General features: G+C 45.0%; 1 protein-coding gene across 18 annotated transcripts in view; it reads left to right on the top strand.

The window, feature by feature from the left end:
• Positions 1-24,386, top strand: part of BIN1 (bridging integrator 1) — a 103,213-nt gene that overhangs the window by 22,883 nt on the left and 55,944 nt on the right. For all 18 annotated transcript variants that reach the window (XM_052791790.1, XM_052791792.1, XM_052791799.1 and 15 more), the window contains exon 2: positions 21,690-21,770. In XM_052791790.1, the coding sequence (XP_052647750.1) occupies positions 21,690-21,770 (81 nt within the window). The remainder of the gene's footprint in view (positions 1-21,689; positions 21,771-24,386) is intronic.

The raw sequence follows: 24,386 nt of genomic DNA on the forward strand, positions 1-24,386 counted from the left end.
TGTCTGTTTAACTCCCTGTGCTGTTTACACTTTGAGATTCTAAGCAAATAGTAACGCATAGGCAAGCACCTATAGTTCTTCCACATGTGCCTGAGTTGTCCTCAGCTTGCTTCTCTGAGCAAAGAGTTTTCAGCTTCCCTCTTTTGAAAGGGAATTTAATTTAAAAGCTGAAGTCTTTGCATGTGGTGCTGATTCTGTGTGTCTCCACTTGAATTCTCTTCCCCCTCCCCACTCCAAGCCCAGATCTTGAGATCAGCTCTCTGTGCACAAAACTGTTCTTCCAATTTACGCAGGTTGGCTGGTAGATACAAGGTTTTCCCTCCGTTCACCCTGCTCCTCTCCCACCTCCCTTTGTTCCAGGTGGCCTCTCACCTTGTGATTAGGACTCAGTGGAAGCGGTAGTTTACCTCCCTTTGGTTAATGTTACAGGCAATTCTTTGAACATTATCAGGCTGGGAGCAGCAGTACTTGATGGCTTCTGCAGCACATACAGTATCTGGTTACTCATTGTGCAGGGGGATCTCAAGGACAGGCAGCCTTTCTTTCCGCAGCTGCTTCTACTGCCAATTCCCCCCCCCCCCCCCCCGATATTTCTCCCCTCCTTTCCCCTAAATTCTTCCCTCCTGGTTCATCTAAAAAGGAACGAGAGAACAGTGGAAGTGTCAGCTTTGCTGTCCTCTCGTTGGCAGGTTTTGGGATATAGAGCTGGGCATGGCTTGAACTCTTGGCAGCAATAGCTCTGCAGAATAGCCTCATCCCTAGACAAAGGTGCCTCGGAGGTGCTATCCTGATGGAGCCATGCTTGCTGAGCCAGCCAGGGATCAGGGTGAAGGCAGGCATGGAGCTGGATGCCAAAGCGGCACATGTCAGCCCTGAGGATGATGGAGGGGGGAACAGCTCTTCTCTTAGCCTCCTTCTCAAACTCTGCCATTTGGTATGGCCTCCTTGGTCCAGGCATAAAGCTTACGATGCTGTATGTCACTCAAGTGAACTTGCTTTTCTTTGCTTGACAAATTTATACATACAGGAAGATCCTGGAGGGTCTGTACCCTCATAGGGAAGTGTTTTTAGTGGTTTGCAAACTGAAAAAGGTTGAACCACCATCCCAAAATCTAGCATGACTGTTGCAGAGTGAGCTCGGACCTTTATTTGGTTCCTAATGTGGTCTTCTGCATCTGGAATCCTCTTGGCCCAGTCCTGCAGTGATCAGCACCTGATGTAGCAGATTTGTTTGTGGCGATGGTCAAAAACCTCAGTGGGCTTTTCTCTCCACTCTGAAGATGTTAGATGAATGCTGACAGTGTACCTTTCATGAGTCCTTTGTATTCTTGGAGGTACTTGCTTTATTAAAACCTGGTGACCCCGATCCAGGCTGTGTTGAACCACTAGAAGCACAGTATGTTGTTGAGAGCTTGTCGCTGGGCCCATCCAAACATGGGCAAAGCTAAATTGCTCAGATCTGGCTGCCAGAGTGGTGAGATGGCTTTGCACCAAACGCCCCCCTCATTGATCCCCTTGTCTGTGCTGAGAAGGATGCTTCTTGGCAATGCATGGTGGAGGTTGGTTGGCTGATGCCTATGTCTTCCTGGCTGTCTTGGTTCATCTCACCTCCTGACTGATAATTGCTTTCAGGGGCAATCAGAGAAGCAGTAACTAACTTCTACAGCAATTCCCATGGGTCAACTGTGGCAACTTTCTGATGCTTCCTATGGTGCCAGATGACCTGTTGCCGTTTCTGCCTTACTTCGTGTGATCGACCACTGCCCTCCCTGTTCCCCTTCAGCATAGATCTGGACTCTGCTCTGTGGGGTTCATTCTCTGGGAATATAGTTTCTGAGTAGGTGAACAAAACCTTAGATCACTTCAGTCATTGAAATCTTAATTCCCTTCTTTTGCTGGTTCTGCCTCTTCCCTGACTTCAGCAGCAGCAAGAACAGGAACAGAATGGGGAGCCACCAGGATAAGGAGGGGCTGTGTCAAAACAAAAGTGTTAACATGTTAACAATGGAGCAAATCCACTGCAAGGAACTGGGCAAGTGGAAAAGGCCCCTGCTGTATTTCATGTGTGGGACAAGGGAGAACAAACTGACTTGCACATAGTAATCTGGAATAAAAATGCTTAAAACGTTGACTTTTTAATAAAGATTCAAACATGGTACCCCTGTTCCAGAGGCAGAAGGTTTTCAAAAAGCTCTTTGGGAGACTGATTATTACCCAGAGTTGTACATGACTGTCTGGAGACAGTTAATGTTTAAATGAAGCAGGTTTTAAAATAGATAACTTGCCCTGTTAGTTGTGACAAAGCATTTAAATGCATCCTGTTGGATAGAAGCACAAAAGCTTGTGTGTTCCTTTCTTTCTATTTGGATTTCACGTTAAACTTTGATGATGATTGTGCGGCAGAGTGAGTTGAATGGATTGCTGGCATTTAAGCGCCCCACTTCTGAATCTACCTCAAGGTCATAGCTTGGTGCTTTTGTCACTGTGGTGGTGAACTGGCTTTTCTTTTGCAGTACAGAAGATGAGCTGGTCTCAGAGCACAGCCTGACTGGTCAGTGGACATGGTTGTAACATATCAAATACGAGATAGAAAGTATACTACACTGTTTACTCTTGTTCCAATGCAGCAGTCAGGTATTTGTGTTTTCCTTACAGTGCAATCATGTCTTGCGGCAGCACTGCACAGTCAGCGCTGAACAGAAAAGGAGTATGACCACCTTCTTCTTAGGGCTAACTTGCTGCAAGGCTCTGTGAGTGGCTGGGACATGAGTGTCCATATTGCCGCAGAGTGAGTCCGGGACTGGAGATGTATTAGCAGGTTCCTTGGTCCGACTTCTTAAGTAGATTGCATATTTGAATCCTTCTTGGTCACCCAGTGTAGTGCAAGGTGTCTATTGCATATCAATTTTAACATGTTGAATATGAAATGAAATGTAAGAGGCTGTCAGTGCTCTTAGATATGAGGAGGGGCTTCTCTGGTTCATGCACTGTTTCTGTGCTTGAGAGTTTTGGGTGATATTTTATGGCTGGCAGCTCCTGTGGTCTGTGTCCTAGGCAGGAAGCACGCTCATATGCCAGCTCTCAGGTAGTCTGAAAAGCTGGTTCATCTGCAGTGAGACAGCTTTGTAGTAGCCAGTGGGCCAGATGATGTACAGTCATCTGTTTGGCATGGTAAATTATGAAGGTTTGTAGTCATGAAAACATCCTCTTCTCCTGTACTGCAGAGCAAAGAGGGTTTACAGCCTGTATGACCTCAGCTGATTGGATAGAAGCAGTCGGATCCACCTTGAATCTCTTGATTTGGTCTAGTATACACATGCCAAATTAAAACCTATGTGACTTAAGCTATGTAAGGTGGAATTTCAAGGCACTGGCTTTTGGTACTGCAAAGGGAATCTAGAAAAAGTTTGTGAAATACTGAAATCTTGGCATCAAAGACAGATTTAGTCACTGGAGATAAAGGTATCCTTCTGGTAGTGCTCTCACAGCCCATGTTGAGTAACAGAGGGGACTTCACTCAGCTGTGGAGATGGTGGTGATATCATCAAGGGTGGGCAACAGTGAATGGGCATGACATCTACTAAACAGCAGTGATGTGGTTAAAGAGTCTTGCTGTGATCCAGAGACTGAGCTTGAGTTTTACCTGGATTTGCTCTTGCCTGCCTCCTGGTAACCCTTTGCCAGCAAGCTCATGGGCAAGAGCAAATAAAAACAACTAGATGCAGTTCTGGGCTTCCTTTTCCCGTGAGTGCTACTAGCTATAGAATAAGTGTGCTTTAACCACAGAAGGTCAGCAAGGTCTTTAGGCTCTGGACAGACATCTGATTTTATTGTTAGCCTGTATAACAAGATTAGCACCAAATTACTCATAGAACAAGTCAAGTGGTCTTTAATCTTCTGCAACTGGGTTGGTGTGAAGGCATTTGCATTATCATGGCAGAATGTGGCTGAAAACTTTGACAAAATCAGGTCTTCAGTGACAAGTTTTTTCTGTAGCAACTCTCAACTTTAATCAAAACTAACCATTGAATGATTGGTGTGGTTTTTTATTTTTTTAACAAAAAGCTGAAAATTCCCATAGTGAACCCATGATAAGGATTTTGTCGTTGAAGTTTTTGGTGGGAGAAAAAGCGATGCTTTCTTCTTGGCTCTGTGGTGAACCCAGAGGTGGTCCTGAACTTCCTGATTGAGGGGGCAATGGACATCACAGCTGAAGCCAAAAGTTATACCAGACTTTGTTGTGGAGGGCAAGTTACTTTCTGACTCCTGCGCTGTTTTGACTTGTGTATTTACAGGTTGCAAGCTGCTAACGATTGCTCCAGCATGAACTAGTGTTCATAGTATTAATAAGTTGGTGAATCTCCATAATAAATGAAATCTATGCTGAATAAAGAGTATGTGTTACAGCACAGACATTTCCCTTTCTCTTAACCGCTTCTGTGATCATGGCTGGCCTTTATGCCACAAGTATGGAGGGCACAGCAGTTTGCTCCCGTAGTAGGAGCAGGCTAGGATTCAGATTAGAATACCTTTATTTTTGTCTCCATTTCAAGCTTCCTGTAAACAACACAACTGGCACAGTCAAAGGAATAAAATCAGAGCCACCCTGCAAATTTTGGTTTATATGTCATTTTGAAAATGTTCTGGAGTTTTCCTTATGCTGAAGGGAAGCTAATCCTTTTTGGGGTGGTGTTGTTGTTGTTGTTGTTGTTTTAATGAGAAACATTAACCTATGTAAATACCAGGGGACTTTAGCTTATCAAGTAGTGTGATGGGATGGGAAAGGGAGTTGTATTTTAAAAGTGGAGATCCTCACTTGTTAATAGAAATGTGACCGGAGTTAATGATTTCTGACAAGGTAACTTATCCTCCCTGTAACTTTACATCTCTCCCTTCTTATTATCTGGCTGTGATAAGTTTATGGTTCTGCATTGTAACAGCTCAAGAGGTTCAAAAATGACTTGGATTTGTGTAATTTTTGCAGGAGGGAGCAGAGAAGCCTGGACTCTAATCCTTGAATTTTCAAGAGGCCCCTTGAATCATTTCTGAAAATGTGCTAAGGGTGAAGTCAGTTGTGCAGGAAGGGTGAGAACTGTGTGCTTGACTCTTTGCAGGAGCTGGGACCACTTATAACTGTGGCACTACTTCTGTGTACCAGTTGTATAATAATAGTGTGTGAAGATGGTAAACAGAAGATCACAGAGCAAGAGGGAGGCCAGGAGAGAGTAGCTGGGTGGCATCACTTGAGCACATGGGTGTCTTAGCAGCCTTTATGATTCTGTCTGATATTTGTTTCAGTCTTATGATGACAGAGAAGGATTGAAGGAATAACTATGATGTCTGTAGACATGCAGGTGCTTTTTAGTGGATGATCTTCTGATATTGGATAAACAGAAAGATGATTAGTACTCTGGTGGGCAAGTAGTGCTCAGGCGCTGGTAGCTGTAGTTTCAGTGATATGCATGCCTAGGGACCAGGGAGTGGGATATACCGCCTCTCCTTTAGGTACTGGCCAACTTTGCTCCATGCAAAGCCAAAAATCACGTCTGCTTTTCAGCTACTCTGCTTTTTTGCTAGGGACTGTTTCTGCCCTGCCTTAAAAAGTCTGTATTGGAAATATTAAGTCTGCAATGTATAACAAGACCTCCCCTTCACTACACCCTTTCATGTCTGAGGTGCAAACAGAAGTGAGTGGGCTGGGTTTTGTCCACAAGCACTGCCACAAACCTGGAATCATTCATCTAAAAGCAATGGGGTTTGCTCCCAGATCACTGAGAATCCACCTGTTTCCCAAAGAATCTTACATTCTCAGAGAGCCCTTTTGAGAGATGAAAGACTGCGGGTGCAAGGCTGCCTCTCTCTCACTCCATAATAGGATGTGACTGGGGTGGTGAAAAGCAAATGTTGGCTCTTTGTGGCGCACACACCAAAGCAATGATGCAGGTGAGGTGAGCACAGGCTAAGCTTGGTCTGCTTGTGTGTGCTGTTCTGCAGACCAGAGGCAGGCACATTGATTCGTATATAAAATGTTTTTGTTTTCCACAAGTGATGGAGGTCCACTTACAATTTCAAGGTTTTCCAAGTGAGGCTGTAACATCAAGTGGTGGCGTGTGGAGCAGGGCCTTGGGAGAGCTGCAGGTTGCTGACAGTTCCCCTGGTTATTAATGGCCACAGCAAGGGCTTGCAGGCTCTGAGAATAGACTCTGCATTTGCTTTAAAAGAGACAGCTGACAATGGTGTTTGATACAGCAGTATGTCTCTGCCTGACTTTTGACTGACAGTAACACAAATGCGCTCTCCTCCCAGCCATGGCTTAAACCTGGTGACATTTACAGGAGAGCTAACTTCTCTGGTCTAAGTTTAGATGGTGATTTTTGTGTTTTTCTGCATATGTGTGCTTAATAAGATAAAAAAGCAGGAGACGGCTTCCGCAGATAAAAATGGAACGGGAATTTCAAACCACAGCAGAATGTGAAAGAGGGAGATGTTAAACCTGCATGGATTTTTCATGGACTGGTTGCTGTGGATCCTTGTTCAAGATATCTGAGTGTTGAAGGGTTATTACCTACTTTGGCACTTTTAGTTTGCTCTCATGAAATATGTGCTAAATATCTTAACTATGGGGCCATCTGTTTGATGGGGTGGTTTTGGTTTTTTGGGGCAAGCTGCACTTGGAATTGGCTGGTAGCCTTAGCCCCACCTGTGCTCAGCTAATGACATATATTGTGAGTGTATGTCCATAAGCCATTTGGAAATAGCATGTGATCTTAGCTGACTGCTGAGACTTAATTTCTTGCCATGCATCCATATTACTCTTTCAAAAGCTTCTGTTGATGAACCCCCTCGCAAGAGAAGAATCCTCTTCCCGCCCACCAGCAGACAAGCCCAGGAGGACAGAGCTGGCAATGTGCTTCTCAGCCATGCCTTGAAGGATGAGCACTGTCAGGGAAGCCTGTCCTATTTGATCCTCAAGCAAGTAGTGCTGAAGCACAGTGCGAATGAGAGAGTAGATCTTTGTCCAGTGATGGCTGAGCCAGAGGTGTTCTGAGCTTGTGCATAACTTTATGCTGTTAAATGATGGTTGAGTGGGAGCAGCTTTTGGTCACTACCACTTAGAAGCCTATTTCAGATGAATGACCTAAAGGGGAATTGTTTTGTCTCCCATTACAGACCTTTGGTAAACCTTCATTCTTTCAGAAACATGACTTTCTTCTCCAAGGCCTGGTCTGGCAGCAGGTCATAAAACCCAAATAGAAATAACTGCCTTTTAGACTTGGCCCTGAGGGCTAGACACTCTGTATCCTTCGCTAGATGCATGAAGGATTTGCACCTATGTTCCCCTGGCATTACGGTGAAAAAGGGACTATGAAAGCTGGTGGAACTCAACCCTTCATGAACATCATGAGCAACTTATTGGCCATGTGTTTCTAGAGAGTTGACCTGTGACTTCAGACAGTGCTAATGGAGTTACTTAGGCAGAAAGGTCTGATGGCAAGTAGTGTCCAGAGAGACTGTTTGCATAAACCAGACGAACCCATTTCAGAACAATGCTAGTGTTTAGAAAAGTGGTTTCACCGATCTGTTATAGGGAAGGAAATCTCCTGGGTTTGGCTCCCTTTTCATCTAAAATGAAGGTGCAACTGTATAATCAGGGCAGAGAGACTTGATTGCATTGACCCCTTCAGAACTGCTCCATCATGTCAGCAGTCCACATGTCTTTGCATCAACCTTACCTCGCTTCTGAGTTCCTTGTGAAGATCAATTGGCTACCTGTGATGGGTTGGAAAAGATTTGCTGGAAAGGGTTTTCTTTTAACATTCCTTTTTCCTCTGTGTTTCCACTTCCCTCACTCCCTGCTCTTAATGTTTGCAAAACTACACTTACATAAGCAGTGCTAGCAGTGTTTTACACTGTCACTTGATATTTGTCAAGTGAGCTGCATCTTTTTTCTGCAGGAGACTTGGGGATTTTCAGTCCCATGTGCTCTGCAACCCTTCTGCCCTTTGCTAAGCCAGACACGTGGTCCAGATTCATTCTTGTTAGTGTGATAATGCATTAGTACTGCAGCAGTTCTGAAGGGTAAAACCCCAGGGTCGGGATCCCACTGTAATCAAACAAATCTGGAACAAGAAAGGCCTCTTGCCTTGAGGTTGCATACAGTGAGCGATGATGCAAAACAGACCAAGCTTGCAGCTGCTGTGGTGCTGTAATCAGCAATCCTGGTTGCCTGGATTTGGGATTTTCTGGGGCGTGGAGTACAGATGCAGGTGAGAGGGATGACTCAGTCCATCAGCACTCCTGTGAGTGAAAGGTGCAGAGCTCTGCTGATCTGATGAATCTTATTATTTCAGTAGCTACTTATGGGATAGTACCAAAATCCCTAGGTATTTCATGTGACATCTATAAAGACTTGAGTGGTAGATTGGTACTGCCTTTCTTGGAGGAAGATGGAATGGGAAATTTTTTTTTTTTCCACACCCCATCAGATTAAACAGATGTTTTGAGCCATTTCACAGTAGCCATTTACCTCCCCAATGCTTTCTTTGAAATCTTTGGCAGCAGTTTCAAATTATTACCCCTGTATTGTTTCATGGACCTGTTTTTAATGCTGATGAATGTATGGTGTGCAGCAGGAATAAAAGCAGTCTGAAGATCTTTTAACAGAGCTCTCTCCAATTGATTTGTAGTGACAAAGTTTCCTCAGTGTGCCTTTTCCTTCCCCTTTGGGAGTGACAGCTCATGTCCACTTGTTCGTAATATATTCAGCATCTGTCGACACCCTTCCAGCCTGAAGCTGAGCTGGAGCTGAGCAGAGCGCCTTCTTGTCCAAGGCTGGTAACTGAGCTCTGAGACTGCTATCAAAAATAAAAGCTGCTGAGCTTGAATCAGATCTGGTTATCTGAGAATTGGAAACTGTGAAGGACAGAAGGGACTGAGTTGATAATTAGGAGCACTTAACGCTTTGCCTTGGCTGGGAGATCTTGATGTGAAGGTTTGAGAGGAGAGGAAGAACAGGAAAAGCCATTTTCCTTGAATTCCTGCATCCTGTACCCTGTTTAAGGATTGGGCAAACAATGCTGCTGCTTTAGCATGTGAAGGAGCCCTCTCTCTTCTGCTCCCCTGCCTTTTTAAAAAAAAGAAAAAAAGCACCCTGAGGTGCCTCTCTTACTCTGGCTTCACATGCCAAATTCACAGATACAGACACTCAGCAATCCCTGTTGTCTGGTGGAAGTGTGACAGCTTCAGCACAAGCACCCTTTCTGCCCTGTGGCAGAAAGCCCCTGCTCAGCTGGGCTCTCTGGGCTGGCCCTTACACCTTCTGCCGCATAAGAAAAAGACACTTGAGAAGTCTGGACAGCACTGTGTAGAGGACATAGTTGTGATCAGCTGGGAAGAGGGGGCAGCTGAACTCCTCATGTGGGAACACATACATGACTGCTAACACAGCGATAGCATCCCCTTTCACACTGCCGGTAAATCTATGCCTGATGTAGGCAGGACAGTGAAGTGCGGAAGAGCCCTGTTCTCCACAAATGGTGATATCAAGCAGTGTGTCATTTGTAGCGTACCTGATAGGTGTACATCAGGTGTCCTTGTGCCCTTCACCTTTGATTTGTGCTTTTGGGAGAAGAGAGTGAAGCATTCTAGATCTGACCTTTGAAGTGATGAAAGCATTTGCTGCCAGGCCAACCAAGTTAGTCTTTCCACGGTATCTTCCCTCTAAAAATCTCTAAGTTCAGTGTCCATCTTGCTGGTAGCTAATAGGGCAAACCTGCCTGCTGTGGTTGTGTTCACAGTAGTAGCTGTTGGAAGGAGAGGGCTTGTGCTTGGCAACCTGTTCTTATACTCTGAAGAAAATCTGGGGACTGGTTGTATGACTTAACCTGCTGCTTTGTTCAGAAATGTCTTTTCACTGTTGACCACTGAGAGGGTGTTACTGTAGGGGCTCTTATAAAAGCAGGCTTCTACATTGCCAGTTTTAACAGTCCTTGCAAGCATATTTTGGACTTTTCCTAGGACAGCTTATAAAAAAATACTGGACATACTATTGTTAGGGGAGCAATTCTATTTGTGACTTTTTTCTTTAAAAAAAAAAAAATTACTTTATGTAACATTTTAGGTGGAACAATGTGCTTGTGGTGTAACTTTTAAATATATCCCAGGGATATTGGGAAGATCTGAGTTTGGGGTTTGTATTGTTCTTCTGTTTGACCCCCCCCCCCCCCCCCTTAAAACTTGGCTGGATCCATTCAAAAGTACTATGAACAAGGTTTTTTTCACTTAGTGCTATCTGAAGTAAAAGGAAGGGAGTACATATAGAGCTTGCCTGTTTCTTCAAAGACCTTGTTATTTATAGGCTTTTTGCCAAAGCTGATGCCACAAAAAATTGACAGAGCCCCTGGGCTTTGTGTACACTTGAATGTCATCTTTATCTCTTTCATTAATGAGTCTGTACAAGGCTGGAATTAGCAAAGATTAGCTGCACAGTACTTTCTGTGCCTTTTAGTTTCAGAACTGATTTGTGGAACAAGTCCCACTGCTGTTTTGTGGAAAGCCAAGAATCAACTCATCAAACTTGCTGAAATTTAGATATTGTAGCCCAGTTGCGTGGGAAGTAGCAGTGAACCTTTGGAATAAGGTAAAGGACTATGGACGTTTTTTTAAAGCCTCTCTGTACTTGCTGGGTATCTGTACTGCACACATTAAACTATCTGGAGGCCAGCATGCTGTGAATCCTATATAAGAGGTATAGAATAAACCATCTGTTAGTTCAGGTTCCTGATGATATCCTGGGAACTTGGAGAAAGTACTGAAAAGAAGAGGACCAGATCAGTAAATGACCTTTCTGCATCAAAGCAAAAAAATACCCATAAAATGCCAAACACTACACAGCTCCTTTAACCTGTATTTATTGGAATAAAGGCAAATTTCAGAAGTTTCTGTGCATTATGCATGTTTTCACAGCTCAGATGCTTCTAATATATAATGCAAAACTGTTCATAAAGTAGCAGCAGGAAGCTGCAGGGGTGACGCAGTGGGTAGTTGGCCACTGGAGTCATGACAGGTAGGTGATAGGTTTAACCTTGGTTTCCTGCCTACTTGTGTAATGCTTGCCAAATAGCATTGGATATGAGGTACTTGTATGGTCAAAGATGGGAGGATAAAAAGGACTGTCTTGTAGTAGCCTGAGAGATATTCCTGCTGTAAGTATGAAGTTTTTGGAGAGAGGTGAGATAGAAGCTGTTGGCTTGTTGCTCTTGGAGTGCTCCAGGCAGCGTGGTAGATTAAAGAAGCAACTGAGTACTCAAGCCTACACCTAGGATAGAAAAGGATTATGGAAATCAGTCAGCAGACAGCTATTTCAGAACCACCCTAATTCCCGACAAAAACCCAGTTCTCTAGTGGGCACTAGCTAAAATGTGAGTTGCAGCTGTGTCTTTTCATTTCTAAATGCACAAGCCTTGGACACTTGATTACCTGTGCTCAGACCTGTAGGCAAGTGGACTCTCAGGCTTCCCATAAGTAGTCCAGAGTTACATGCAAAGAGAGGAAAACCAAGACATTTGGAGACTGGAGATTTCAGAGTTCTCAGTGGGTTTTTAACTTACTGTTTTCAATATATGACTGCTTATTTTTAGATCATGAGGACTTGCCTGGTTCTGCCTTCTTGTGGAGGATTTGTCTTTCTAAAACCTGGCTGGATAAGTTCTGAAGGCTGGCTGGATAAAATAAATAGAAACACTTTGGATGTTGTTGGTATTGTTCTGTATAACTTGCTGGAATATTATGGCTTTGCCTTCCATAACACTTTGCATAACCTTTCACGTCTTCAACAATGTTAATCAATGCTGACAAGCCTTCAATGCAGCTGGCATAGTCTGTGGACAGACTCAACTCATATGATACTATGTGCACAAGTGAGTTACTACAGGTCTCTGGACTGTCTCTTCTCTAGTGTCTTCTGTTAGCCGCCACCTACAGAGGTTCAGATTGTTGGTTAGGGTCCTCAAGTCTTGGCGAGTTGTACAGAAATGTACATGTGTGAATATATGCATGTTTAGAAAACTTGAACAACATGGGCACCTGCGCAGTGACCAACTCTTGCAGCATGCAGGATTTTGCTTTAAGAAAGGGGAGGGGAGAGTGCCTACATCCAGAACCTCAGCTCTGATCTTTGATGTTTGGAGCAGTTACACTTTACTGTCTGAACAATGTGACTTGTGCTTGCAAAAAGCTGCCTGTCCCATATGCAACATTTGGAAAGGCTACATAGGCAGAATGTTGTAAATTTTGGTGGTGAAGGAGAAACCTTCCAACCTGGGCAAGTATCTAAGAACAGGGTTTCTGGAATTACTCTCCTGACTCAGGGAAGCAGGAAACGGAATGAAGCTGGCAAAATTATTCTCTCCATCCTCTGAAGTCATCATACTTGACTTCTGAATAAGGAAATACCAACTTTTGGAGGAAGATACTCTGCTCAGGAGGTGGTGGTCCTCAACAGACTCCTTTTTCTAAGAGGGAGGGATTTTGCAAAGGAGTTTGTGCCACCCAGGTATGGAGCTTTTAGCCTGTCCTGTTGTGCTGCTTCTTTTCCTTCCTACTTTATTCCTGTAGTTTACTTGTTGACAATATACTATACTTAGAGACAGTGTTAGCAGATCCTGGTAATGAAGGCTTCTCAGAGTGAGTGGCATTAAGGCAGGGAAATGTCAAAGCCCAATTTAGAAAAGTGATTTGATCACAGGGTGGAAATTGAAAACAAAGTGCTTAGTACCTCCCTCAGAAAGACCCGAGTACTGTCAGTAGGGTGGGAATGGGCTGGGGGGGACCTCTTGCAGGTTCTACTCCAGAAAAAAAGAGGCTCTTTATGCTGGTCCTCAGAGATGTCAGCCTCGCTGAGACAGGGAGTGGGGGCAGCAGATATTATTGCAGATGCTGAGAGCAGTAGAAACAGACGAAGAGGTAACCAGGATAATGAAGATCATCCTGGCCTTTTTCCTAGTGCGGAAGATTAACTGGGGTTCTGGCCCCATGTCCAAGAGGGCTCTTTATCTTGGTCACAGGGCTCTCTACCCATGGGCGTAGCAATTTTGGTTTGCAAAGCAAGACAACAATTCTCCAAGAACAGCATGGGAGCCAGCTTCTTGAGCTCCAGGTCCAGGAACAGCCTGAGATCTGCTAGACTCATGGAGATAGTGTGGGAGGAATGTGAGTCTCTGGACCCTGGGCACCCTTAACAATTTTGCTACCCCTGTGTTGTGCCACAAAGCCATTCCTTTAGGCTGTGGGGTGGACGTGGGAGACCGACCGTTGTGCAGAGCTAAAGTACCCAGAGCCTTTTCTCTCCCCTTGCTGTCTGTCCTGGGCTGAACAAGTTTGAAGGTTAAGCCCAATTCTTCTCACTGTGTTACCTATGGTCTTAGGACACTTGATAATGTTGTACTATGTATAGCGATGTACTGCTTGATAACCAGTACTATGAGTGATGTGAATCCCTTGTTTGATAGCCTGTAACTTGAGAAAAATGTCCCCGAAGGGAGCCAAGCATAGGAGGAAGTATCTTAAGAGTGAAAGATTTCACAAGCTTGCTCCTATTAGTCTTTATAGTGAATATCGTGAAGTAAGGTAAGTACCTTTACATAACAGAATGCAAATACGAAAGTGATATCCTCCCTGTAATAGTACTGATTAGCATGTTTCTACATGTTTTTGATTTTGAGATGTTTCAGTGCAGCAGCTAGCTGAGTCTGCATCCATTTATGGTGGATACTAGCTGCCTCACCCCATGGGGAGAAACCAAGCACAGTAACTTTGATTTGCTTGAAGTCTTGGGTTAAGCATATGGTGCACTTGGGAATAGGTTGTCCCCATAGGGCCATCGCTACAGGCTTGTACCCTGTAGTTGCTTCAAGGAAGGCCTCCGAGTTTGGAATGAGGATGGCAACTGCTATAGAAGAATCTGCTGCGGCCAAACAATCCTCTTTTCATGCTTCATAGAAAAAGAGGAGTCTTCAGCAGTGTATTCAAGGGAAAATGCTGAAATAAAGCAGGCATTCTTAGATGAGCATGGTGCAACATGCAGCTTCAAAAGTGGGACAGGTCCTTTGTGTACCCCCTTCTTGGGGACATTACTCATTACTCATGACTCAGCCTTAAGGATAAGCTGACTGTCGTTCCAAGCCACCAGACTTGAAAAAAGTCCTGCACCTGCTGTGTTTATTTCTACATCTTGTCTTACACCTGGCATGATCAAAAACAGGGGTATATTCTTAAGATGCTGACTTCAGTCTGGTGAAACTTGTTGCCATGAACTCTGTATGAGCCCATTATGGGAAAGCAGTTTTCTCCAGGAAATAATTCAGAATGAGAAAGTGGGGCTTCTGTTTTTTCCCTGTTGACTACAGAGTGAGGGAGAAGGATGAACCTTGTAAGGCAACCTGATGTGTCCATACTGAGTCATGTTAAACTCGAGAGGTGTGTCCTGAAGGTGCAGGTCATGGTGAGGCTGCTCTTTAGTAGCTGTCAGAAGCAGATATGTGAGTTCAGCCTTCAAGGCAATGCAGTGTGACTCTTGCTCCTACAGAAATTTTGCAATATAGTGCCATTTAGGGAAGGTGGCAGTGACGTGTTCCTTTGACAATAGGCTATGCATGCCATTATTATCTAGTCATGCTTGGATGTATGTTACACTTTTGGCTGTGATATGGAGGAAGGAGTAAGGTCTTTCTGTGAAGGATATTTGTTCAGAGACAAAGTGATTGACCTGCTGCTGCTGTCACCTTCAGGATTTGAGAAGACTAGCTTTGGAAGGGCCTTACAAGATCCATCCCCTATATGGAGTAGGATCAGTCTGGCTTAAATCACACGTGAGATGCTTGTCTAACTTTTTTTAAAGCCTTTCATTAGCAAAGGATCTCCATGCAATTTATTCTAAGGATTTAAATTCTTCACTGTTAGCATATTTTGGGAGATATTTTGAGGCTTCAACACTGCAATGTAACCAGAAAATTATATTTTTAGTTGTTTGGGTTCCCCCACCCCCCCAGTCAGGTTAGGGTTTAGGATATGGCTAAGCATGCAAACTCTGGGGTTTAGAATATGGCTAAGCATGCAAACTCTCACATACTTTAATTAGAGGGACATCTGTGAAAAACAAACTCAATGTGTCTTGAGCTGAACACTCAGAGCTACTCATGTCATCTCTCTTTCCTGTTTGCCAGCTGGAGAAGCCAGGGGTAAATTTGGTGACTCTGACATGCTGAACAATCACTCCTCTCTACAGCTGGATGGATGTGACATTGGACATGGCTTTTCCAGGTCATTCAGGAAGTCTCTAACAAAATGCCATATTGAACCCTATTTCCCAACTCTTAGCCCAGTGACGGAGGCAATGTCCTGTCTTTGCAGGATCTATTGAACCTTGTTAGCAAGTAAGAAGCAAACAAGAACTGCTCTGTCTGCATCAAGTGCGACATTGCCCTTTCCCATCTTCCAGTGATCCAAGGCTCTTGCTGATTGCTCAGCCATGGGAATAATTTTTTTGATTTAAAATGAAGCGTTAATATGTTTGGAGTTTCTTCCTCTCCACCCCCATCCTCCTTTGTTGAGTTGTTTCAAAGAAAGACTTAATTGTGCCAGGCTTGCATGAAGAAAGCCAGGCTGTCCCCAAAACCATCCTAGAGGCAGGCATGGAGGGCAGGAGGATATGCCCTGCTCCCAGGGGAGGGTTGGAGGGGGAGCAGGACTCCCACTGCCCCTTTTGCTTTTCTCCCTGAGTCTGGGTGCAAAACCCAAATTATTCCATGGGCACAAATCTACTTCATTGAGCAAGTCGCATTTCATTTGGGTAGAGAAGAAACCAGGCTTAAAAAAGCTTATGAAGTTTCCTTTGTTCCTACCTTATTAAGTTACATGGCTTTGTGCTTTCCATCTGACTTGGATACTATTTTCTTCTCCCCCTCTTCCAAGTATAATGTCTTCCATGGAAGAATAGGCAGCAGCCGGAGATCAAAGATTTATTTGTTCTGTTGCTAGTTGACCCATTGGCACATGCCAATTTGTTGCAATTCAAAATTAGTCACAGTATTTACTGGCTCTGTGCCCAGTTGGTAGTTGGAGATTATGCACTGGAGTTGGCAGATACAGCAGAAGTCAGAAGCATCGTTTATGAGGGGTGGAGAGGTCAGGAGATGGAGTGATTTAGGAGCATTGGGCCCATATTGGTAAGATGTAACTGCAGCCCCTTCTCTGATGCAGTGGGGAGTAAGATGTGGACCTGCAGGGCTCAAGTTCTCTGACTGTGGACATAATGACTCCCCCTTCATCAGGGCTAGACCACCCTAAATTCAGATGTTTCTGATGGAGATTTAGCTTGTTTTGGGATCCACAAGCTGCATTTATTTTTTGCCTTCCTCCTCATCGCTTGCATTCTCTAAACTGGTCTTTGGCCTGGGTGACCCATATGCTGTGGAAAGTAGAGTTTTATTAGGTTACTGGTTCACATAATGGGTCTACATGGGGTTAGCTGAGAATATTTGGGTTTTCAAGGCTTTTGTTTTGGCATTGGTATTTCAGAAGAGAGCGAGGGAAGGTGCTGAGTGAGAACAATGGATGTATTAAGCAGCTGGTGTATATTTCTCTATTAGAAAGCATAAATCTGAATCTGTTGAAGTTGCTTTTTAGAGCAAAGCAGAACTGCATTTTAGTTGGTCTGATACTGCTTCTTGATGCTAGCTGCTGTTGTACTGCCAGCAAGGGTTTCTCCTTAATGGTGATTGCTGTTCTGTGTCAGTGTGTTTGGTGGTCACAGGGCTGATCTCCAGATCTCCATTTCCTTCATGTCCAGTGCTCAAAGCAGAGCATGGGAGACCTTGTGCTAAGTAGTGCTGGGGTTTGCCCTTCAGGAATGCTTCCTCCTATGCACCTGAAAAAAAGACAGTAAACTGCAGCTGGTTAAGATGCTTCCTTTTGAGTCCTACAAAGCTGCGGCGTTTAGGTAATGCTCAGTCATCCTGTGAATCTTACGGTCTTGCATTTGAGAAAAACCTGCAGCTTGGATTTCCCTAAGCAAACTTTCCATTTTGCTGGGACAAGTTGCTGTTTTTAAAGGCTATTTCATGACCATTGCTAGCAGAATGCCAGATTTCTGGTACAGAGGATTTCCAGATTTCTCTGTCACTTCTGTGTTATCTCACTTCTCAAAGTATAGCAATTCAAAGCTTACTGCAAATAGTTCTGCCTGCAACAGCAGATTACAAATACATCAATGATATGAGAGGAATGTGATAATTTACTTATTTGTTAATAGCATCTTGCCTCCTAGGATCTTAAAGTGCTTTTAAAACTTCAGTGAAACTCTGAGTCTCCTTGTTGCTTTTATTCAAATGCAGGGAAAACTGAGGCTCCATGGGTGGAATTTGGCTCTGTTTGGAAATGCTGCAGTAGCTGGTCAGGTGCATGTGGTCCTAGTTTGAGAAACACAGAGCACCTACAGATCTAGCTAATTGTTGGAAGAAACCGGGTTTCTGAGCAACACTGGAAAATGGTGTCCAGTGCCTGAGGTGGAAAACATTGGCTGGGATGACATTCCCATCCTGTCATAGTGAATCTGTGGTGAGCCAAGACTGAAAACCACAGCAACGCTGGAGCCCCCTCTGAAATCCATCCCACAAGGTGTTTTGTGGGATTCATGCAAAGTATTCCCTCCTTCACCCTAGCTTGCACCATCTTGAAATGGTCCCTATCCTTATGCAGGGCCAGGACTTCTCAGGTCAAGGGCAGACCAAGGAGCCTAGCCATGGTTGCTTCTTAATCTTTTAAATGCCAGATCCATGCCTGCTGCCTGGTGTGGTTTGCCTCCAGACAGCAGCTGACAGATCACACCATCTCTGATCTGCCCTGAGATTTGGGAGCTGTGGTGGGGTCCCGACTCCTACCCTGGTAAATCTGCTCCATTAATAGCTATCAAAGAGCCTGAAGTTTCCATCCGAACTTTATCTGGCTTTGCAGTGAGCTGGAGGATTAAAGACTGTCGCAGGGGAAGGGAGGGAGCAGCCGTGGCTCACCCGGAATAGCCTGACCTATGACGGCACGTACCAGCCTGGGGAGGGGAGTTGTCCTGTGAGCTCACGGGTTATTAACAGTGAACACAGACATGCCTGCAGTCAGCAGCACGCCCAGGGCCATCTGCTCCATCCCTGGCTGGTTTAGGGGGTCCAGAGGGGCTTGTTAGTACAGCTTGCCTGTATGGCTCTTTGATGGGAGAGCTGGGAGCAGGCTTGAGGACCAGCCTTATGAAGCCATTGTTTTATGCTGCTCAAATGACTTAGGGTTTGACCTTTGGGCTGTTTGTATGGGGTAGATCTGTTTTTGAGGGAGAGTGGTATGAGAAGATAACCCCTGCCTTGCTGCAGCCCAGGGCTGTTGTCTCTTTGCGGTGTCATAGCAAGTAATAAAGGGATCAGGGGGCTGTATGGCTGGGACTTGCCTATAGGGCCAGCAGGTGTGGGGCAGAAGCCTTCAGTACCAGATGGTGGAATAGTGTAGGAGGAAGCAAGAGCAGGTTTTTTGGTATAGCCAGGGATTCACTTCTCACAGCCTTTCTCTTGTAACTGGTTTTGTTTTCCTTGCCTTGTTCTTCTCCTGGTGTCCCTGAGTCTTCTGTTTTACCTGCCCCGTGTCATCACTGTGGAAAAATGCTGGGTTTCTTCTTACTTCCTCCCCCCTCATTCAGAGCTGCTCCTCAGCTGAGTATTGCTGTTGCACCAGGAGTTTTTTCCTTAGAGATAGGCTGTGAGTTGGGGCTCTCTCCAGTGCCCAGCGTTTTGCAGGACTTGTGCAGAGCACCTCAGCGTAGTGGAACAAGATCTTCCCAGCTGGCCGGATGACCCCAGACTCAGTGTGCATGTCCCCCAAGGAGCAGTGGAACTGCAGATTAACTTATTGGACATGTGGGAAGCAGGCGCGTGGCTGCTGCAATGAATAGTCTGTGAGTGCTGCTCAGTGTTTTACACCAGGAAGTACTGAGGCTGTTCTAAACCTTTGACCCTGGCGACATACTCCAGATTCCTCCCAATTAAATGGTCTCCTTCCCTCCCCTCCAGGCCTGAACGCATCATGTCTGCTGCCTAGCCAGACAGATGCATTGCTCCATAAAAAGCTCCTTTATACCCCAATAATTCTATTGATCTGCACTTTGGGAACATCATTCTGCCTTGGAATTTGCAGCTTGTGTACTTTGTTACCAGTGATGGGCACTACTGGTGTGATGGCTCTTTGGATATCTAGGAAGTCACCCAGCAGGTGGGAAATCTGTGCTCCATAGGTCTGGTAGCCTCGGGCCTGAAGACAGGGCCTTGAGCAGCATCCTTTCTGGCAGACGTTCACCATACCACCTGATGAGAAAGATGAGGCCGTACTGAATCCTTCCCGCCTGCTGGCAGGGCAGAGGAATGTGTAGCCTCAGCAGCAGTGTTGCTGTGGCATGCGCTCCTCTTTGCTGGAGCAGAAGAGCAAAGGAGGCACCAGTAGCTGGTGTACAGGACTCTGCCTGTCCAACCAATGTTGCTTCTTCTGCTCTCCAACAAGCTCTTATGTGCCAAGGGTTTAAGAGGAAGAAGGGAATATTCATGCTGTGTCCTGCTGCATAGACAGGTTTACTAGGCATGTTAGGCACCTGTAGCTGTAGTGTTTGTTGCTGTCACTTGAGCCGTAGGCAAGTTGTGCTTCTAACTCTGGAGGTTTTTGGTTCAGCCCTTGGTCACAAAGAAGGCAGTCTTCATCTGTATGTGTCCTTTCCCCTCCTTTTGCTGACACGTGAATACCTCAGCAATTCCTGGAGGTCAAGAAATGCTGTTGAACAGAGGGAGAATGAAAACCAGTGATTCCCTCCTAGACATTCAATCCCAGCCTAAATAAGGGACTTATGAGCTGAGTGCTGAATGACTGCACTGATTTATCATGTCTAGCACTAAAGTCAGGTATTGTGGTCAGGGGTGAGCTGGGGATATCTGTGCTTATATGGGGGAGAGGGGAACTGAGATTAGCCAAATAGACATAACACAAATGTCCTCCACCTTGGCAGTGTAAAAAGATGAGAGTGAGCCAGTAAGTGCATTGGCAGTTGGACTAGATGATCATTGTAGGTCCTTTCCAGCAGAAAATATTCTATTCTGTTCTACATCCTGTTGCATGGACCTCCTCAATGCCGTTTTGGGGACCAAACATGAAAGTCTGGTCCCTGCCCTGCAGGGGAAAAAATCCTCTTTACATTCTCTGAGAAGATCCCCAGGTAGCAAAGGGAGCTGGAGGAGGCTGGTTTTGGTGGCTGTCATGGCTACCTGGTAGTCCGTCAGAGCGGCTGGTCTAGTGACACTTATTAGTGGCCTTCCTGTGGACCTGATGGCTGTAACATGCACCCGCTTTTCCATCTTGACCCCCCTCCTCTCCCCAAGAGGAGCTGAACGTGATGGCTCAGATCTGTGGCTAAAGGACTGGTGTGCTCAGCAGAGCAAGAGAGACTTAAGCTTTCCAGGGCTTTCTGCTCCTTGGGCAGTCATGCTCTTGCCAGCCAGTGCTCCTTTGCTTTTCGAGGTGTTCCCTCAGCACCCTTTCTAGCCCACCTCTGGCTCCCAGAACCTCCTGTGACTGAGGACTGGGTGGGCTTTTCTCTGTTTTTACTGGCCCTGTGAGACAAGGCTTTTTTTTTTTTTTTTTTTTTTCATAGTTAGGTTTTATTTTTGATTAACAAGGATGTTGTAATCAAGCTTAACCAGCTATAGTTTACATCCTTGTCTCCCTGCTGCTGGAGTTGCTTGGGGCATGACAACTGCTGCCCTCCTCCACAGCTGCAGTTTGCCGAGCCTTCTTGTGATGGACCTACCTTCCTGCCCAGAAGATGAAATGGTTTGTTCAAAGCCTGGGAGCGATCCACTTAGCTGCATGGAGAGATCATTAAGAGAGGAGGGTGATAAGGGAAGTAGTCTGATAAGGATTTTTTTACAGGCTGGGGGGGGGGTGTGCTGTGCAGGGAAGTGGTGAGAGGAACAGGACTGTCAGCTGACACTCTCAGACATGACACTTAGACTGAGTGTCACATAGATTCATGGTGTAAGGTCCCCAGCTGCTCTGAACAGCCAGCTCCTGCCAAGCATGTGCATAGTGAGGAAAGGTGGAAAGAAGTTGGGACTTTAACTGCTCCAGCCACCTTCTCTCTCTAAGGAGGCCTCTGCATGGCTTTCTGTGTTTGATGACAGTCCAGCTGTTCTGGGAGCAAAAAACCCCACCCGGTCTGGACCAAAGACTAGTGTTAAATCAGGGTAAGTGTAACCACACAACGCAAAGCATATTAAGGAAGTGTGGTTTGTTTCTTGCTGGTCCAGGAGATAAACAACAGGGTTGCTATTGCCCTGTCTGCTAAAAGTGTTAGACCAGGGAAGGACAAACCTTGGTTATGCTCTTCGGCACAGCAACATATAAGAGGTCTGAGTTCATACTGATTTGTCTGCAAGTCCTTTTTCAAACTATGACTGTGTGGAGAAATATTCCAGAAATTCTGAGCGCAAGAATAAGGGAGACTTTTTAATTTTCCTTCTGTCAGCCTCATGAGCAAAAACTTGTAACTGTTTCTTTGTCTCTGCTTTGCTATATCTGTGTTTGAAGTTTCCTATCTTTCTCCTCTCTTTCTGCAGGTCCTTCAGAAGCTTGGGAAAGCAGATGAAACAAAAGATGAGCAGTTTGAACAGTGCGTGCAGAACTTCAACAAACAGCTGGTAAAATAATTGGCGATATGTAATTACACCTGGCTTTCAGTATTAGCTTCTAGTCATCTGCTGCAATATGCAATTAAAGCCCATTAGATTAAATGATGCCACAGGCCTACTGAAGTGACCCAGAACTCATAGCTGTTCACTTATGAGAAATTACGCTGTGTCTTCTAGTGCCCCTGTCATGGAGTCAGTGACAGTGTATGCTGAAAAATAATACTTGTTCTAGACCCAAGTTTAGGAAAAGAAATAGCTCAACCAGAACACTTCCTTGAGTTAGCAGCTGCTTTGTAATGTAATTTTTCCTGCTGGGCTGGAGGCACAGATATGAGAACAACATTGTGTCTCTGAAAGATGGGTAGGATGGGAAAGAGATTAGAAATAAAAAATAAAATGGAACAAGGCAGTTTCAGTTTCTGAAGCGCAGTGGAGGGCAAAAGAGACAAAGAAAGCAAATGGTGAAAAGGAAACATCCTTCCGTGGCTAAGATCTAAGTCTAACTTCCTCCCCATCCTTGCACAATCACTGTGTCAGGCCTGAGTCATTATTCTTTCACATGTCTGCTTCATTGCTATATTTTAGCGCACAAAAATATTTTAACAGTGTAGCAATTTTCCCCCACCCTCCTACTTAAACAGCAGCAGGTTTGTATCTTGAACTGGGTGTGTGGTGGTTTTTTGGTGGGTTGTTTTTGTGGCGTTTTTTGGTTTTTGTTTTTGTTTGGGGGTTTTTTGTTGGTTTTCTTGTTTTGGTTTTTTTTGTTTGTTTTGTTTTGTTTTTTAATCTGGAGCTTTCAGCCACCCAGAGGAGGGGAAAACATCAGTTAACCCAGGGGATTTGCACACTGGTGCTTGGTGTTAGGGGAAGTGTTGCTTCTGTTTCATGGCACGAAATGTGTGCCACACCAAAGCTCAGGTGGCACTGAAGAAATCTTTTAGCCCCTTTGTGCCCTGACATATTTAGGACCTTTTTCTGGAGCTGTTAGCGGCAGCTGCATCATGTCTGTTAAGACTCAGCAGATGTGGTTATGCATCGCAAAACCAGCTGAGAAGGAATTTGCCACAGCTGAATATAATGAAAATCTTTCAGTCTGACTTTGACTTATGTCTAACCAGAGCTGACTGCAGATTCCTGGAGACTAACGCTCATTCTCTTGGCAGTGATAGTAGCTGTTGTTCCAGCAGTTCATGCAACATCTCTGTAGCATGTCTACCACTGATATCCTCTTGTACACAAAGGAATACAGTTTGGCTTCTTTCTGATGACATGACATTACCAGGTGTCACTTTTCCATATCATTTTCAATATTGGCAGTCAGGAAATAATCATTTTAAAGGAGAAATACCGAAAAACTCAAATCCAAACTTCTTGACCTGGCTGTCTGGGATGGCTTTTCAATTTCCAAAGCTGCGAGTTCCAGTGGTGCACTGAGAAGCCTGTGAGAGAAGCACTGCCTCTTGTACCCGTTACAGCTGAATTTCTTTTCCTGTCTTGCAGTGGTAAGCCATGAATGAAATTCTCCAAATAATTTATCAAAGGAGCTGGAGGCTGCTGTGCATTTGCTGCTTGGGGTCTGTTGGTTTTGCTTTGGCCCTCAGTTTCCCTGTTGCTAAAATAAATGCAAACAATGCCTGTTTTACAGGGCAAACCATAAATGTGAGTTAGCTGGATTGTTAGGATATCCGGACTCAGGAGTTGCTACGATGCCAGGTAGACTAGGGAAAAAACTTCAGCTATATGTGCATATATACACACTTGTTTTTATATGTGTGATATGTGTGTGTAGTATAGCTGTGTGTGAGATTTCTATGGCTTTCCTTACTAAGTCTGCTCCATTTGGACATGTAGTCTGGAGAAAAGCGGATCTTTTGCTGCAGGCTTGTGACATAACAGCTCTCCTGTGGAACTGGCTGGGGTATGACCAGGCAGTGGCCTTGTTTGCTGTTTGATTAGAGGCTCCACTGGCTCTAATGACTCTGTTGGGCCACTTTAACACATGTTCCCATGCATGGGCTGTTGATGAATGGAGAACAGGTCTAAAAATCACTTACTCATTTTCAACCAAGGCATCTTGTGGTTCTCTCAAATGGTGGTTGAGTGGCCATAAGGGAAAGCATTGTACTTCCCAGCTCTCTGTCCATTCAGGTTCATATAAGAGCACCCCTCCAAGGGCTCTGAATGGTAAGAGCTTTTTAGCTCAGACAGATGGATTTCCTGGGTGACAAATGAACTGGACATAACCATAGTTCTGCAGGGCTACAGGCCTCGCTCTGTCTCTTGAAGGCTTGACAAGGCAGCACAACTGGCCCTCATATTACTCCCTCATGACAGATTACCTTTGGCAACTAACCTCCCAAAAAGTTCATTCGAAGGCTCCCCCCTCCTTCCCTTTCCCAGTGTCACTTGTGTTCAGGTACGGGCACAAGGATCTGTCCTGGAAATTCTCTTTGCAAACCTGGAAGCAAGAGGCCTGCTGCAAAGTTGCAACACAGCCCCTGCCAGAGGCATGCTAGGCTTTGGCTTCTCTTCCCCTGCATTTGAAATACTCACTGGAGAGATGGAGTGGAAGGCTGGTGGCAGCCCTTACACCTGGCACTGTGTTGTGTTTCTGCCTGGCAGAGC

This window comes from Harpia harpyja, chromosome 7, assembly GCF_026419915.1.
Source record: "Harpia harpyja isolate bHarHar1 chromosome 7, bHarHar1 primary haplotype, whole genome shotgun sequence".
Lineage (NCBI taxonomy): Eukaryota > Metazoa > Chordata > Aves > Accipitriformes > Accipitridae > Harpia > Harpia harpyja.